The sequence below is a fragment of the Engraulis encrasicolus genome, chromosome 15 (assembly GCF_034702125.1).
Source record: "Engraulis encrasicolus isolate BLACKSEA-1 chromosome 15, IST_EnEncr_1.0, whole genome shotgun sequence".
In the NCBI taxonomy this organism is placed as follows: Eukaryota; Metazoa; Chordata; class Actinopteri; order Clupeiformes; family Engraulidae; genus Engraulis; species Engraulis encrasicolus.
Window position 1 is genome coordinate 23,231,753 of NC_085871.1, and position 15,000 is coordinate 23,246,752.

The 15,000-nt window shown below is 44.7% G+C and overlaps 1 protein-coding gene across 1 annotated transcript in view; it reads left to right on the plus strand.

Annotated features, from left to right (window-relative positions):
• Positions 1 to 15,000, plus strand: part of ptpro (protein tyrosine phosphatase receptor type O) — a 139,753-nt gene that overhangs the window by 107,918 nt on the left and 16,835 nt on the right. The window contains exons 14-20 of the mRNA XM_063217235.1: positions 227 to 347; positions 2,718 to 2,851; positions 6,918 to 7,056; positions 7,526 to 7,646; positions 9,092 to 9,160; positions 11,188 to 11,271; positions 12,977 to 13,012. Coding sequence (XP_063073305.1) covers positions 227 to 347; positions 2,718 to 2,851; positions 6,918 to 7,056; positions 7,526 to 7,646; positions 9,092 to 9,160; positions 11,188 to 11,271; positions 12,977 to 13,012 — 704 coding nt within the window. The remainder of the gene's footprint in view (positions 1 to 226; positions 348 to 2,717; positions 2,852 to 6,917; positions 7,057 to 7,525; positions 7,647 to 9,091; positions 9,161 to 11,187; positions 11,272 to 12,976; positions 13,013 to 15,000) is intronic.

Genomic DNA, 15,000 nt, shown 5'->3' on the forward strand with positions numbered 1-15,000 from the left:
TGTGCAATGTCTTGAAAAATAAAATAAATAAAGTATTAGCACGTATTTTGTTATCGCTGAGGATTTGCAGATCATATTCATATGTTTCATTTTTGCACAGATATTTTCATTTACAGCAAGGTAGTGAAGGTGTAGCAGGCAGCAAGATAAGAAGCTGTCTGAAATGCCCCAGGACTTTAAAGAGTGATTTTTACCTGTGATTCTCTACCTGTCCCCTTGGCACCAGGTGACCCGCACTATGATGAAGACCAGCATGTCACTGCCACCTGGGGACATCTACAACCTGACGGTCACCGCCTGCACCGAGCGAGGACGCAACACCTCCATGCCACACATCATCAAACTCGGTGAGTTCAGGCCTCAATGACCAGGGTTTTTTTTTATGTTTTAGGGCTATTTTGCCTTTATTTGATAGGACAGTTGGAGATGGTGACAGTAAGCGAGTGGGAGAGAGAGATGGGGAGGATTGGCAAATGACCCGGGTCGGAATCGACGAATCGGAGTTGTGTGTGTGTGTGTGTGTGCGCGTGTGTGTGTGCGTGCGTGCGTGCATGCGTGCGTGCGTGCGTGCGTGCGTGTTTGCGCGCGCATGCATGAATTCGTTTGAGTGCATGCACGTCGAGACATGAAAGGCAAACAGTGCGTTTGATCTTGTGTACAGCATATCCACTTTGGTGTACATCACTGTAAATAAACTGCTTTATCATGTATGTACATACACAGATATACACAATCATTTGTAAATGTATTACTCTTTATGTAAAGAAATGTGCCCCTTGGCTCCCATTGTTTTCATCTGCAATTGCACCACATGGGTGATACTACAGTAGGAGCCGTAGTAGACAGGGCCGGATTAAGATGGCCCGGGGCCCCTAGGCTACAGGTTGCTGTGCGGCCCCCTAGAGGCAAATTTTGTGAAAAATGTACGTATACAGTATCATAATTACGAGCGACAAATTCAGGATAACATGTCTGCCAACTGTTCTCAACACGGTGGATCAACTTTTCAATATTGCATCTTGTCCTAATTTTGCAATTTTTCTCTTTTGGGCAATCAGGGGGCCCCTGGCAGGTGGGGGGCCCTAGGCTGCAGCCATATCTAGCCTGTGAGTTAATCCGGCCCTGGTAGTAGGCTAGTAGCTGTGATTCATGTGAAACATAAAAAACTGGAGCTGAACTTTGGTGTTTATGATTTCAAAGACTGCACTAGTGTTTCAGAAACAGCAGGGCGGTAAAAAAGCAGACTGACAATGTGGCCTGACATGCATATCCCAGAGTATTATTCTTTCTCCTATTGTTTCGGGTGAGATAAAAAGATTTCTTTTGCCGTTTAAAAAAATGTATTTCTGACAATAATTCCCGCTGGCAAAGGGATGGAGCGTTGCTTCAGTCAGAGAGTCAACTTTGATGTGTCAGGAAGAATCCTTTTTAAAAAAGATCAGTGCATTGACGCTGCAGTGCTCTGAATCCTCCTTGGAGAGTGTATGCTTGCATGCGTATGTGCTTGTATACGTGTTTGTCAGCTTTTCACTTCTCAAAGAGAACTGGAGTCAGGCCCAGGACACATTATGTATGTATTCTAACTCCCGTAGTGAAGAACTGAGAGGTTTTATATTACCCGCGTCCCATGGCGAACACTTTATGTTCTATAACAGAAGTCAGTATTCTAGAATGTATTGGAATTCTAGAATGTGTGTTGTTTATTTCAACTAGCTTGGATGTAAATTCAGTGGGATCTTATCTTTCAGAAGCGGTTGGATTTGTTTTGATATTGTTACAAAGAGGAGCAGAATTGTAGTGCCTGAATTTGTGACAGTCAGAGTAGACCCACAACCCCAGTGATGGCCATACCATCAGATGCATTTTGTGATATTTTGGGCCATACTGGTATTTATATACACTTTCAAAAGAGAAAAGAAAATGGAACTCACATTATCCTGACAATAGTTTTCTGACAAACATTGTGCATGTTTTAGTGTTTGTCAACAAGAAAAGGGGACATGCATCACACACACACACATACACAAACGCACACGCATGCGTGCATGCACACGGACACGCACACGCACACGCACACGCACCAAATGCACAGACATGCCACAGTCTACATGCAAATGCCACCTAAAAGGGGAAGTTTGTCAATCACGTAAATTTAACGATACAATATGTATATTCTGCCTTCTTATGAAGTCACTTTTTTTAACAGGGTTTTAGAAACATTTTTCATCTGTTATGTTTTTTCTTGATGATTTTTCTTTCTTTTTCCTTTTTGAGGAAGTTCATCTGTGGCGCAACAGATCGTTTTGGCACTCAAGCAAGATTTTTTTTCGCTGACTCAGTGTGTGTGTGTGTGTGTGTGTGTGTGTGTGTGTGTGTGTGTGTGTGTGTGTGTGTGTGTGTGTGTGTGTGTGTGTGTGTGTGTGTGTGTGTGTGTGTGTGTGTGTGTGTGTGTGCGTGTGTGTGTGCATGCATGCGTGCATGCTTGCAATGTGTGAACATGTGGTCTGTGTATGGGTGTATGATTGTGTGGTTTGTGTGTGTGTGTGTGTGTGTGTGTGTGTGTGTGTGTGTGTGTGTGTGTGTGTGTGTGTGTGTGTGTGTGTGTGTGTGCGTATGCTCTGCATGTGTGTTTGTGTGTATGTGTGAGCGTATGCTCTGCATGTGTTCTGTGTGTGTGTGTGTGTATGTGTGCGCGTGCTCGTTTTTGTCCTTAACAGAACCAGCCCCTCCCAAGTCCCTGTATGCAGTGAACGCTACGCACAGCGCTGTGACTCTACTGTGGAGTGAAGAGGGGGTGGTGGACTTCTACCAAGTGTCCTGCAAACCCCTGGGACCCAACAAAGAGCTCAAGGTAAAGACACACACACACGCACACACGGAGGCGCACACGCGCACACACACACACACACACACACACACACACACACACACACACACACACACATGCACGCATTGACGTGCGCGCGCTAGCGCACACACACGCACACACACACACAAGCACAATCAACAACCACATGCGCGCGCACACATAGACACACACACACACACATACAAACAAACACACACACACACACACACACACACACACACACACACACACACACACACACACACACACACACACACACACACACACACACACACACACACACACACACACACACACACACACACACACACACACACAAACTGAGCAGCGGTGTTGGGGGAATGCTTGTGATTAAGTGTCTGCGTTTTTAAAGACCCCGCTCGCCTCGGATTCATGAAAGACTTCACCACACCGCAGACATAACAAAACCTTACTATGTTTATGATATGGACTGTTGCAAAAGTTCAAGGAGGTGTTTGGGTTTTCTTTTGTTGCTTCAAAGCGGCTTAGTTGGACAAAGCAGAAAGGAAACGAGACAAGAAGAAGCAGACAGACAGAAGCAGATGTGTCTATAAAGCTCCATAGCTGTAACTAAGTTACTTAGTGTAAAATAGTTTAGAGAGGCAGCATGATGAATCCTACTATTGAATGAACCAAACAACAATAACAAAACCATTTGTAAGCACCATTACAACTGTAGTGCTGTTTGCAATGACAAGCCATGGTAATTATTAGATTTTAATGTATTTTATTTGGCACTGTCAAAGACAACTAAGATGCAGAGTTCATAGGCTAGTGTGTTAGCGTGTCCACCACTTGACCAGATACAGAACCATAAAGCACACGGCACAACAGCTATTAGCCTACAGAACCACAAACTGTATGACAAACATTCACTTGCTGTTGATGTGATGCCATATGCCGCAGTACTGCAGTTTGTTAGTCTAGTAGTTGAAGAAAGTGGTGTCAGCTTTGTCTGTGTCATGGTAATGTTTAGAGACTGAGTAAGTGTACTGTAGAGAAAACCCAAAGTTTCCGTTTGAATATAAATTTTGTGTACCACTTTCTTATATAAAACACACTTAATCAGAGTTATTTTTATTCCCATAAACCAGCAATTTCTGATTCATGTTACTTGTGTTTTATGTGTAGTGTGTCATAATGTATCATCATCTTCAGCATTATAAATTCCAAAGTATGTAGTATGCAGTATTTGCACTTTTGGATCTGTAGGCTATTATCTTTTTTAGCTGTAAATTGTTAGCCTGATTATCATCGACTTTCAAATCTCTTCGAGACTTGGTCTGACCAAGAGCATAACAATTAACGTTTCCCAAACAGCATTGTTCACCTGCCTCCCTTGGTTCACTACTGGTTGATTGGTTCCTAACAAAGTGGGTGGAGTTCCCGATTTTTCAGGAGATCAGAAACGATATTTACATTGCTCTTGGCCTGACTAGAAGCAACGGCGAAAGTGTTGCATCACTAGGTGGGCACAGCCTGGCTAGTAAATTGTCAGGGTGGAGAATATAATAGCAGCTCTTCATATCAATGATGTGCAATCCATCCTAATGCATTCTTCTGTCTGGATGCCTTTTTACAGTAAGTGAAGTCTGATGTGTAGCTAATGGTTTGAGGTGGACCTCTACTTCCATCATGTAGCACTAACTGCTGGCTTTGTTCTGACCATTGCTGTGCATTTCAGTTGTACAGTACATTACACTTAGCGTAACGCTTTTATCCAAAGCGATTTACAGTCAGTGCAGGGTACAGGGTATTGGTTACAATCTCTGGAGCAGTGTGGGGTTAGATGCCTTGCTCAAGGGCACCTCAGCCATGGATGGAGGTGTAGGAAGAGGCAAGGGTCGGATTCGAACCTGTAATACTCTGATCTAAAGCCTTAACCATCCTTAACCACTAGACCACGGTTGCCACGGCTGCCCACAGTAGTTGTCTAAACAGTCACTGCACATATTCAAACACACACAGGGTCTCTTCCCAGCCATCGATTAGCTAAACACACAGTAAGATGGCCACATTCTTATGGAAATAGTCAACATGATCATCATCATCTTGCAATTGGTAGTTTTGGAACATCTTTGTAGCATCTTTGTGCTCCATCGACCAAATCATAAGCTGACTACATCCTAGCAATATTGTTATAACATTCCAGAGACCCATAGGCAACAGACTAAGACTTGGTCATTACGATTTCAGGGACAATTAGGTTATAACAGAGTCTCCACCTTAAGGGGATAACGTGACTTTTTCATGGCTACAATATTGAGCTGTTACGTAGATAAAACTTGAATACAGCCAGGAAGCATCTCTTCTCAGCTTTGAACACTTCGGGTTTGTTTGTGTCGACATGACAGGCTGTGATTGGGACTCCATTTCTGTGCTCTCACGGTGTTCCATCACTCACTGGAATCATTAGGGTGATGCATGCCGGGCTAGTGAGGGAATGGTGCGATGTCGGGATGACTCATCGCGTTGCCATGGCGGCGGCAGTGGTGTTAGCGACGTCACGATAGATGACACTCACTATGCTCTCACACTTGGGGTCCGTCTGTACTACACTCTCACAGGCTGCTATTGTTGAAGCACTTCACAGGAAGGGTCTCGCGACTTGAGCTTTAATGTGTTACAGTAAGTCACAGACCCTGATCTACAGTACAGTTTGTTGTCACCAGAACGGCACTGATCAAGTCGTAAAGTAAGAATAAAGAATCTGTGCAATGTCGCGGTAGCGTAGTACTATGTTATTGAAGTTATTTCAATGAATAGTTAGGCGTGCCACAGTAAAACGGTGCAAGTTGAAGCTACGCATTGCTCAATTGCATTGCATTACACATAACAGACACTGTTATCCAAGGCAACTTACAGCTACATGTACAGTATTTTGGGAGGGGATAGCCTGATATTATTACTGGTATGTGATTCAAACCAGAAACGCTTTCATCCTCAGTAGAAATTAGTTTTGTGCTAAACATGGATAGATTGTGCCACTGTGTGATTTCTTCTCTAAATACAGGAGAGATGTTGGTTTGCCTATCAAAAAAGAAAATGAATAAAAAATAAATTGCTGAACATGCAGATTCTATCTATGTTATGCTAAACGAAAGGCATCTTGCAGTACTGTAGGCATTCAACTCACGTTCATATGAATGATTGCAGCAGCAAAGATGCAGCAGCAGAAGCTTTTATATATCAGTGCCCGTCCAAGTTATGTTACCAGGGCCGCTGGCAGCTTTTGCTGGGCCCAGGACCAAGTCATCTGAAAGGGCCCCCTACCTAATACATACAATGTAATGGGGATCCAATTCTGGACCTGGTATCTCCCTGGGCCCGGGACAATATACCTCTTTGTCCCCCCTGTCGGCGGGCCTGTATGATACCTTAATGGATTTTCTAACATATACAAATGTATATCCGCCTGACACATGTGGTTAATCATTTATAAGTTTGCCTTCTAACTCACTCGCACTCATAAATCATTTTTATTTATTCATGTAAACAGCAAGACACAAACTGATATGTCTTCATCAGAGTTGTTGGGCTCGAAATTCTATCGGAAACATTAGTCTTCTCTTTTGAAAGTGAAATGCAAGACTGCCTATCCAATCAGTGCACATGAGTCTGCGGAAAAGTAACAGCATGGATTAGTTGTTGGACTCTGGCCACGGACAAAATCGGGCCTGGGACAAAATCATCTGAAAGGCAGGGGCCTCTCAATGCCATGTAAGGGGACCCATTTCTGGGGCCAGGACAACTGACGCACTTCTCTGTCCATGTAAGCAGACTTTTCATCCAAAAGTTAGTCTTGCATTTGTACAAAACATATTGTCTGTGGTGCTGCTGAGACGCACCTGTTACTTGATACAGGTAATAGGAATTAACGTGTGGAATGTTCTTTCTTGAGCTGCATGTCCTGTATGTGTTATACAAAAATAGTTATTATTATTATTATTATTATTTTATTTTTTTTACTTTTTTTTATTATTATTATTAACACAGCACTCTGTTTGTCCCTCTTGTCTCCCCGTAGTCTCGTGAGCCCCAGACTGCGCACTCTCACGTGTCCACGGTGGGGGGCCTTCTGCCCTCCTCCTCCTACAACTGCAGCGTCATAGGAATCAGCTACAGCACGCCCAGCGACCCCGCCTACATCACCATCACCACACTGGGTAAGACGCGTGCACGCACACACGCACGCACGCACGCACGCACGCACGCACGCACGCACACACACACACACACACACACACACACACACACACACACACACACACACACACACACACACACACACACACAGCACACACACACAGCACAAAGCACAACCAACCAACTCACTCTCTCACACAGATTGGCACATGAACTAAAACTCTCTCCAGGCCCTCTCTAGACTATGAGCTAATTCACACATCTCTCTCTCTCTCTCTCTCAGGAGATGTTTGGTCTTTTGTATGTCAGGTATTGATCTTTCTCTGTCTTACATTCTGTGTGTGTGCGTGTGTATGTGTGTGTGTCTCTGTGTGTGTGTGTGTGTGTGTGTGTGTGTGCGTGCGTGCGTGCGTGCGTGCGTGCGTGCGTGCGTGCGTGCGTGCGTGCGTGCGTGCGTGCGTGCGTGCGTGCGTGTGTGTGTGTGTGTAGGGAGGGAGATGAACCCTAGCGTGGCGGCCATCTCGGCTCTGGCCGTACTGAGCGTGCTCCTCATCAGCCTCCTGGTGCTCTTCCTGCTCGTCCTGCGCAAGAAGCACATGCAGATGACCAGGTGAACACACACACACACACACACACACACACACACACACACACACACACACACACACACACACACACACACACACACACACACACACACACACACACACACACACACACACACACACACACACACACACACACACACACACACACACACACACACACACACACACACACACACACTTGCACGCTTGAAACGCACACACACACATGCTGATGACCAGGTAATAACACACGTGTGCACACACACACACACACACACACACACACACACACACACACACACACACACACACACACACACACACACACACACACACACACTGCTATTGTTCATGCTAGTGGATAGCTGTCTAAGTGTGTGTGTGTGTGTGTGTGTGTGTGTGTGTGTGTGTGTGTGTGTGTGTGTGTGTGTGTGTGTGTGTGTGTGTGTGTGTGTGTGTGTGTGTGTGTGTGTGTGTGTGTGTGTGTGTGTGTGTGTGGTACACTAGATACTGTTCTTATACCAGAAGCTTCTTTATCTTCTCTTCCTCATTTTTGTTGTTTATTTAAATGCAGTGTTGCCAAAAAGCTGAAAGCAGCTTCCTGAAATCCGCAACCCCCGAAACCGTGATGTACTATATGTGTCTGTGGTGTGAAAGTGAAAGTCTGTGGTGTGTTGTTTTTGCAGCAACTTCTAATTTCATTTCTCTCATTCTCTCATTCTCTCCTTCTCTCTCTCTCTCTCTCTCTCTCTCTCTCTCTCTCTCTCTCTCTCTCTCTCTCTCTCGCTTTCTCTCTCTCGCTTTCTCTCTCTCTCTCTGTTTCTCTCTCTCTGTCTGTCTCTCTCTCTCTCGCTCTCCTTCTCTCTTTTTGTCCCCCCTCACTCTCTCTGTCTGTCTCTCTCTCTCTCGCTCTCCTTCTCTCTTTCTGTCTCTCTCTGTGTGTCTCTCTCTGTGTGTCTCCCCCCCCTCTCTCTCTGTCTCTCTCTCGCTCTCCTTCTCTCTTTCTGTCTCTCTCTCTCTTCTCTCTCTCTCTCTCTCTCTCTCTCTGTCTCTCTCTCTCTTCTCTCTCTCTCTCTCTCTCTCTCTCTCTCTCTGTCTCTCCATGTGTGTCTGTCTCTGTCTCTGTCTCTCTCCTTCTCTCTCTCTCTGTCTCTCCCTGTTGCTCTCTCTCTCACACTCCCTCTCTCTCTCTCATTCTTCTCTTTCTTCTCTCTCTCTCTCTCGCTCTCTCTTCTCTCTCTTCCGTCTCTCACTCTCCCTCTCTCTGTCTCTCTCTCCCTCTCTCTCTCTCTTTGTCTCTCTCACTCTTTCTCCCTCTGTCTCCGTCTGTCTCTGTCTCTCTCTCGCTTCCTCTCTGTATCTCTCTTTCTCTCTCTCTCTCCCTCCTTCTCTCTCTCTCTCTCTCTCTCTCTCTCTCTCTCCCTCTCTCTCTCTCTCTCTCTCTCTCTCTCTCTCTCTCGCTCTGCAGGGAGTGCGGGGCTGAGACCTTTGTGAATTTTGCCTCCTTTGAGCGGGATGGCAAAATGCCATACAACTGGTAGGAATAGCCACCACACATTATGCACACACGCATGCATATGCGTGTGCGCGCGCGCGCACACACACACACACACACACACACACACACACACACACACACACACACACACACACACACACACACACACACACACACACACACACACACACACAGTCCGACTACAACCAGCTATAGTACGCAATACACACTGTCTCTGTCTCGCGCACACACACACACACACACACACACACACACACACACACACACACACACACACACACACACACACACACACACACACACACACACACACACACACACACACACACACACACACACACACTTCCACTTGCTTCCATGCATCGATTAGTAGGAAATGTGTATGATATTGCTTGCTGCTAGAGAATGACTCCCTCACACAGCCTACAGACATGACACGGCCACATAAGAATGTGTGGAGGGACGGTGTGTGTACACAAGGATGTTTCTAGATTCTTGAGATGAGTATTCTCATGTATTTTCCAAATTCTTCCCCAAAATATCACACACATCACTCCCCATTTACTTCTCAATTACAGATAATACAGAGTAAATGCAGCCACACATATGCATCTACGGTACAACCACCTTATAACAAAATGCAGGCAGTGATCATTTTTTTTAGAGTAAACTTTTAAATTTGACTCATTTCCCGATGAGAGGTTACAGTAAGAAAGCATATGCTGTACTGTGTACGGCTCTCTTTCTTATTCAGTCATTCATCTCCCCTCCCCCTACCTGCTGATAAACTGACACAGGATTCAGAAACGAGAGGGTTTTGGAAGATTAAGCAAGTTTTACATACTGTATTCGCTGACAAGGCGGCTTAGTCGCGCAGATCCACCTTTGAGAAGTGGCACGAAGAGAATTGTAAAAGTGTAATGCTGGCAGAAAAAATCACTTCCCCCAGTGTTGTTTAAATGTGCATACGGTTTCAGTTAAAAACGAATAGCAATGCACCCATTTTGAAATGTTTGTTGGGAAGGTCGGATGAAGGTGGTCGTGTACTGTAGACTGAAGAATAGAGTCAGCACGTTTGTTAGAAAATCAGACTAGACATTTCTTCTGTCGTGGGTTTTGCGGAGTTGTCATACAATCGTCCATTTGTAAATGTGGTTGGTTGTGAATGTGTAGAGTGCGGTATGGAGTAGAGACTCCTATAGCAAATCATCGAGTGATGTTTCGCAGACATTGTTCAGGCACATGGAGGCTTTCATGATTAATATAACAGCTTAAAGACAGTCAGTTAAGGCAGATATTGGTTTTCAACCAGTCAAACCGAACCAAATATATATATTTGTGAGACATGTGAAATACAGATGTACAATACATATGAAATGCTCATTTTGCAAAATCTCATATAACCTGTCAATGCAGTTTAGGACATTTTTTGTGGAATATAGTTTTAAAGCTTATCTGGTCTCCTGGTTACCTGTCTAGTATATTATATTGTTCTAGAACTGCTTTCCCTGACGTCTATTTCAGACCTTGTTACCACCAAAAATGTAATAACTGCCATTAATGTAAGAATTTTAGACCATAGATATTACCTCTGTTTATTTCTATGTGTTAATATATTTATTGCCATATTTAGAAATGCTTAAGTTGGAGTGCCCTTTAAGCTGCCAAGAAAATCAGCCTAGCTGCCATTGAAAGAATAGGTTAAAAGCATAGATTTCCAACAAGGAATTAGCATTTTTTTCCTTTCTTAAGTGTTTGCCACTCTTAAAAATAACTTGTTTACATGACCATAAAACCTCCACATCAAAGACCAGAAGGCCATAGTGTGCATGACCCATTAACCCTTTGTATCATTGACTAATTTAAAGAACCTCTACGTCTCTATGTCTGCCAACATAACTAATGGACCGCATATGTTTTGTCCCAACTTGTTGCCCCCCTTTTGGTGTTACTATTATTATTATTATTATTATTACTATTATTATTATTACTATTATTTTATTTTATTTTCCTTTTTGTTATTCATTTGATTTAAACCCCTTCAGGCGAAGGAGCTTCTTTGCCTTCCTTACTCTTCTGCCATCCTGCCTATGGACTGACTATCTTTTGGCTTTTTATATTAATCCGTGGTAAGTAAGCACTTGAGAAAACCAGAGACAGCTGCATCGGGGTGGGTGGGGGGGGGGGGGTGTAATGGGGGTTCCGTTGAGAGGTTGGGAGGGTTGGGGGGTGTTTTAGCTTGGGGAAAAGCCACAGACAGACAGCCATTATTTTCCCACCACAGACAAAGTAACACCAGACCACATCCATTTGGACTTCAGATCTCATTGTATAATTGAATTGGCTCTTATTGTTAATCCAAATGCTCATCAAGGATGATCTAGCAAGTTCTCGCAAACATAGGTCTAAGAGCTTTCTGTGCTTATCACCTATGTAGGCTAGGGCGGCTAGACCAATTAAGAAGAACCAGTGGCATTTCCATACTGGGAATGCCACCCAATTCTGCCGTCAAGGTCATTCAAATTATTAATGTCTTTGACACAAAAACCCGGAAAGAAACTTTAAAAGAAGCAAGTTCCTCACCGGCAACAGAAAAAACAGGGGGGCGTCTGGGGTACATTTCTCGAAAGTGTAGCTGTTAGCAGTTAGCAACTTCGGTAGTTGCCAATGGGAAATTGCATTGCAACCACTAAAGTAGCTACCGTAGTTAGCAACTACGCGTTCGAGAAATGCACCCCTGATCACCACAAACGTAAAGACGGCCCTTGTACAGATTCTTAACATTACGAAGAGGAAGATGGAGGTGGTCAGGTACTGCTTTGGCTCTGGTTACCACTGCACCAAAAGCACTTGTTTCCTAAGGCCTGTCACCCTCACAAACTGGCACTCACACTCTGACATGTTTTATTTCATTAACAGTACTAACCGCATGTGACTAACAGTAGAGTTAGCAAAGCTTTCCTGCTTTGCTCTCCTGCCTGCTTTAGCATTGGCTTGACAACAGTTACTATTTCTTCACCCCTTTCCTTTGGTTTTGTCGTGGTTACCGTCTCCATGGAGACTTGGAGTTGTAGAATTGAATGCAAAACAAAAGTAGTTGTGGCTGTGGCCATTGTAGTTCCTCTTTTTTTCCTCGTTCGCAACCGTAGATTAGCCTGGTTTTAGTAGCCTGCTAGTCGTAGTTATTTTTAGTTTTCTTAGTTTTCTTCCTGTTATTGTTTCGCATGGGAATGACTGCCTGGTTGCATACAATAACCGATAATGGGTGAGGGTGGGCTGGGTGGGTTGGTTTTCGTATTGGAGGGGCAAGGAACCGCAGGGAGAATCCATGCCCCTCGATTTTCCAAGCCTCTGACCAGATTGGTCAGTGTGGAGGGTAAGTATGTGACTGAATGACGGCCCTGGTGGAATCGCCTTGCATGTTATATTTCTTCCCCCTTCTCGTAACGTATATGCAGTGAGTGTGGGAGATTAAAAGTGGTGATGGGCTGTTAGTGGTTGTGGCTGGTGCTTTTGACGACCATTGAAGTGAATTTTGTAGTCTGTTGGACTGTGCTATAAAATATTTATCTTGTCACTACAGTACTGTTAATCTGACTTTATAGTGTTGCATACTCTACCTTTTTTAACTTAAGTTGTAGTTTCTGTGAAAATAATGCTGGCAAAGTAGTAGCACGAGTAAAGTTTTTATCAGTTTTTATGCTAAATATTTCTTTAGTTACTCTGCTATATATTGTGACTCTGTGTAAGTGTGCGTTTGTATGACGGTGCTGTGGATGTGTGTGTATGAATGTGGCCCTGTGAAAATATTGTGCATATATTCTGTTTCCATAGGAGCAAGACCGCACTAAAGAAAAGGAAACTAACAAGGTAACACTGCTTTTACTAACCATTGGCTTTTTTGCGAATGACAGAAAAACAGATCACAGAACCATTTGGTTTTTTTTGCGACAAACACAAAAAGACAGACATATACATATGAGGAGAAAGACAGACAGACAGACAGACAGACACAGTATGAAGGGTGTGTGAATGAAAAGAACCAGGTTGTGCTTTACCCTCTGTGACCTAGTATATGGATTGCCCCTGGCTCTCTGTGTGCACTAAATGTACAGTCATAATGCTGTGTGTGTGTGTGTGTGTGTGTGTGTGTGTGTGTGTGTGTGTGTGTGTGTGTGTGTGTGTGTGTGTGTGTGTGTGTGTGTGTGTGTGTGTGTGTGTGTGTGTGTGTGTGTGTGTGTGTGTGTGTGTCTGAGAAAGAGTGAAGTGAAATTATTTATTTTAGTACTGTACATTCCTTCTCTACTCTGCTGTGTGTGTGTGTGTGTGTGTGTGCATGCGTGTGTATTCTGTGCCGGATTGAGCACTGTTGAGGCGTGACTGACGCGATAGCGTTTGCAGAGGCTGCAGCCGAGCGTGAACGTGTGCCGAGCTTTTGTGCTCCGCCATGGTCTCATGCGAACGACACTTTTCTTCTTTTCTTTCCACCCCGATCTCTCGCTCGCTCTGTCCCTCCCTCCCTCGCTGTCTGAGCCGGCTATCGCCTCTCCTCCCTCCCTCCCTCCCTCGCTCTGTCTCTCCCTCCCTCCTCCCTGGTCTGTCTCGGCCTCTTTTTCGCTCTCTTGCGCTCTCTCTCTCTCTCTCTCTCTCTCCTATCCTCTTTCAATTCATCCTTCTGTGTCTGCAATCGTCTCTCCTCCGCTAGCTAGCAGTGGTAGCTAGTTTTTAGAGACCAGAGCTAATCTGCAGGCAGTGGGAATCGCTTCTGACGGGGGCGCAGAGTTACAATTATGTTGAAAAACAATGATTTTGTCACTGAAAAGACGTTTTTTTTTAAGTCGCTTAAGTCGCCAGATGAGGTTTTTAATGCCAGAGACGGCCAAAAGTCGCTAAATCTGGCGATAAAGTTGCTAAACTGACAACACTGCGTCCGTCACTGTGTCTCTACTCTCCTTCTCCCTCCCTCCTCCGCGGTCTGTCCCTTCTGTCACCACTGAAGGATCCTCCTTCCATTCTTCCCCGCTTTGCGCTTTGTTTGATCTTGCTCTCTTCCTCTTTTTCTCCCTCCATTCACCCTTGTCTTTCTGCTGTCACTTCTCCTCCCCTGCTATATCATTCACTCTCTACCTCCCTCCCTTCCTCTGTTGCTCTCTCCTTTTCCCCCTCAGTCCTCCCCTTCTACGTCTGTTGCTACAGCGTATCATCCCAACTTGTCCATTTCTGACTACCTTTGACCAGACGGCAATTTTTGACGTCTATGGTATGCCCTTGGAGTCAATATGTGACGCACGCCTCAATGAAGCCCCCTTGTGGCAGCATAACTTCACTGAAGGTTAGGTTTAGGGAAAGATCTGAGTTTAGGCCACAGCGTCAAAAATTCTAGTGTGGGCCCTACTGTGGCGCTAGCGGTCTGCTTCGCGGCCGACCCGATTCCGGCCCAGGTCCTTTGCCGACCCTTCCCCATCTCTCTCTCCCAACTCGCTCCCTGTCACCATCTGCACTGTACTATCATAAATGAAGTCAAAAAGACCAAAAAATATCTTTAAAAAGAAAAAAAAATATTGTAGTCTGGTCAATCAGAAATCGACAAATTGGGATGAGACTGTGTCGTCTGTTATCACCTTAACTCTCTCCCTCTCCCGTCTCCCTCTTCCCTCTGTATCTTTCTATTACTTTTAATTACCTCTCCTCCTTCGTTCTATCTCTTCCTCTCTCGACTACCTTCCCTTGCTCTCTCGTTCTCCCTCTCTGTCCCCCCCCCCCTCTCCCTCTCCCCTCCCCTCTCCCAATTACCTCTCCTCCTTCGTTCTATCCCTTCCTCTCTTCCTCTCTCGACTACCTTCCCTTGCTCTATCTCT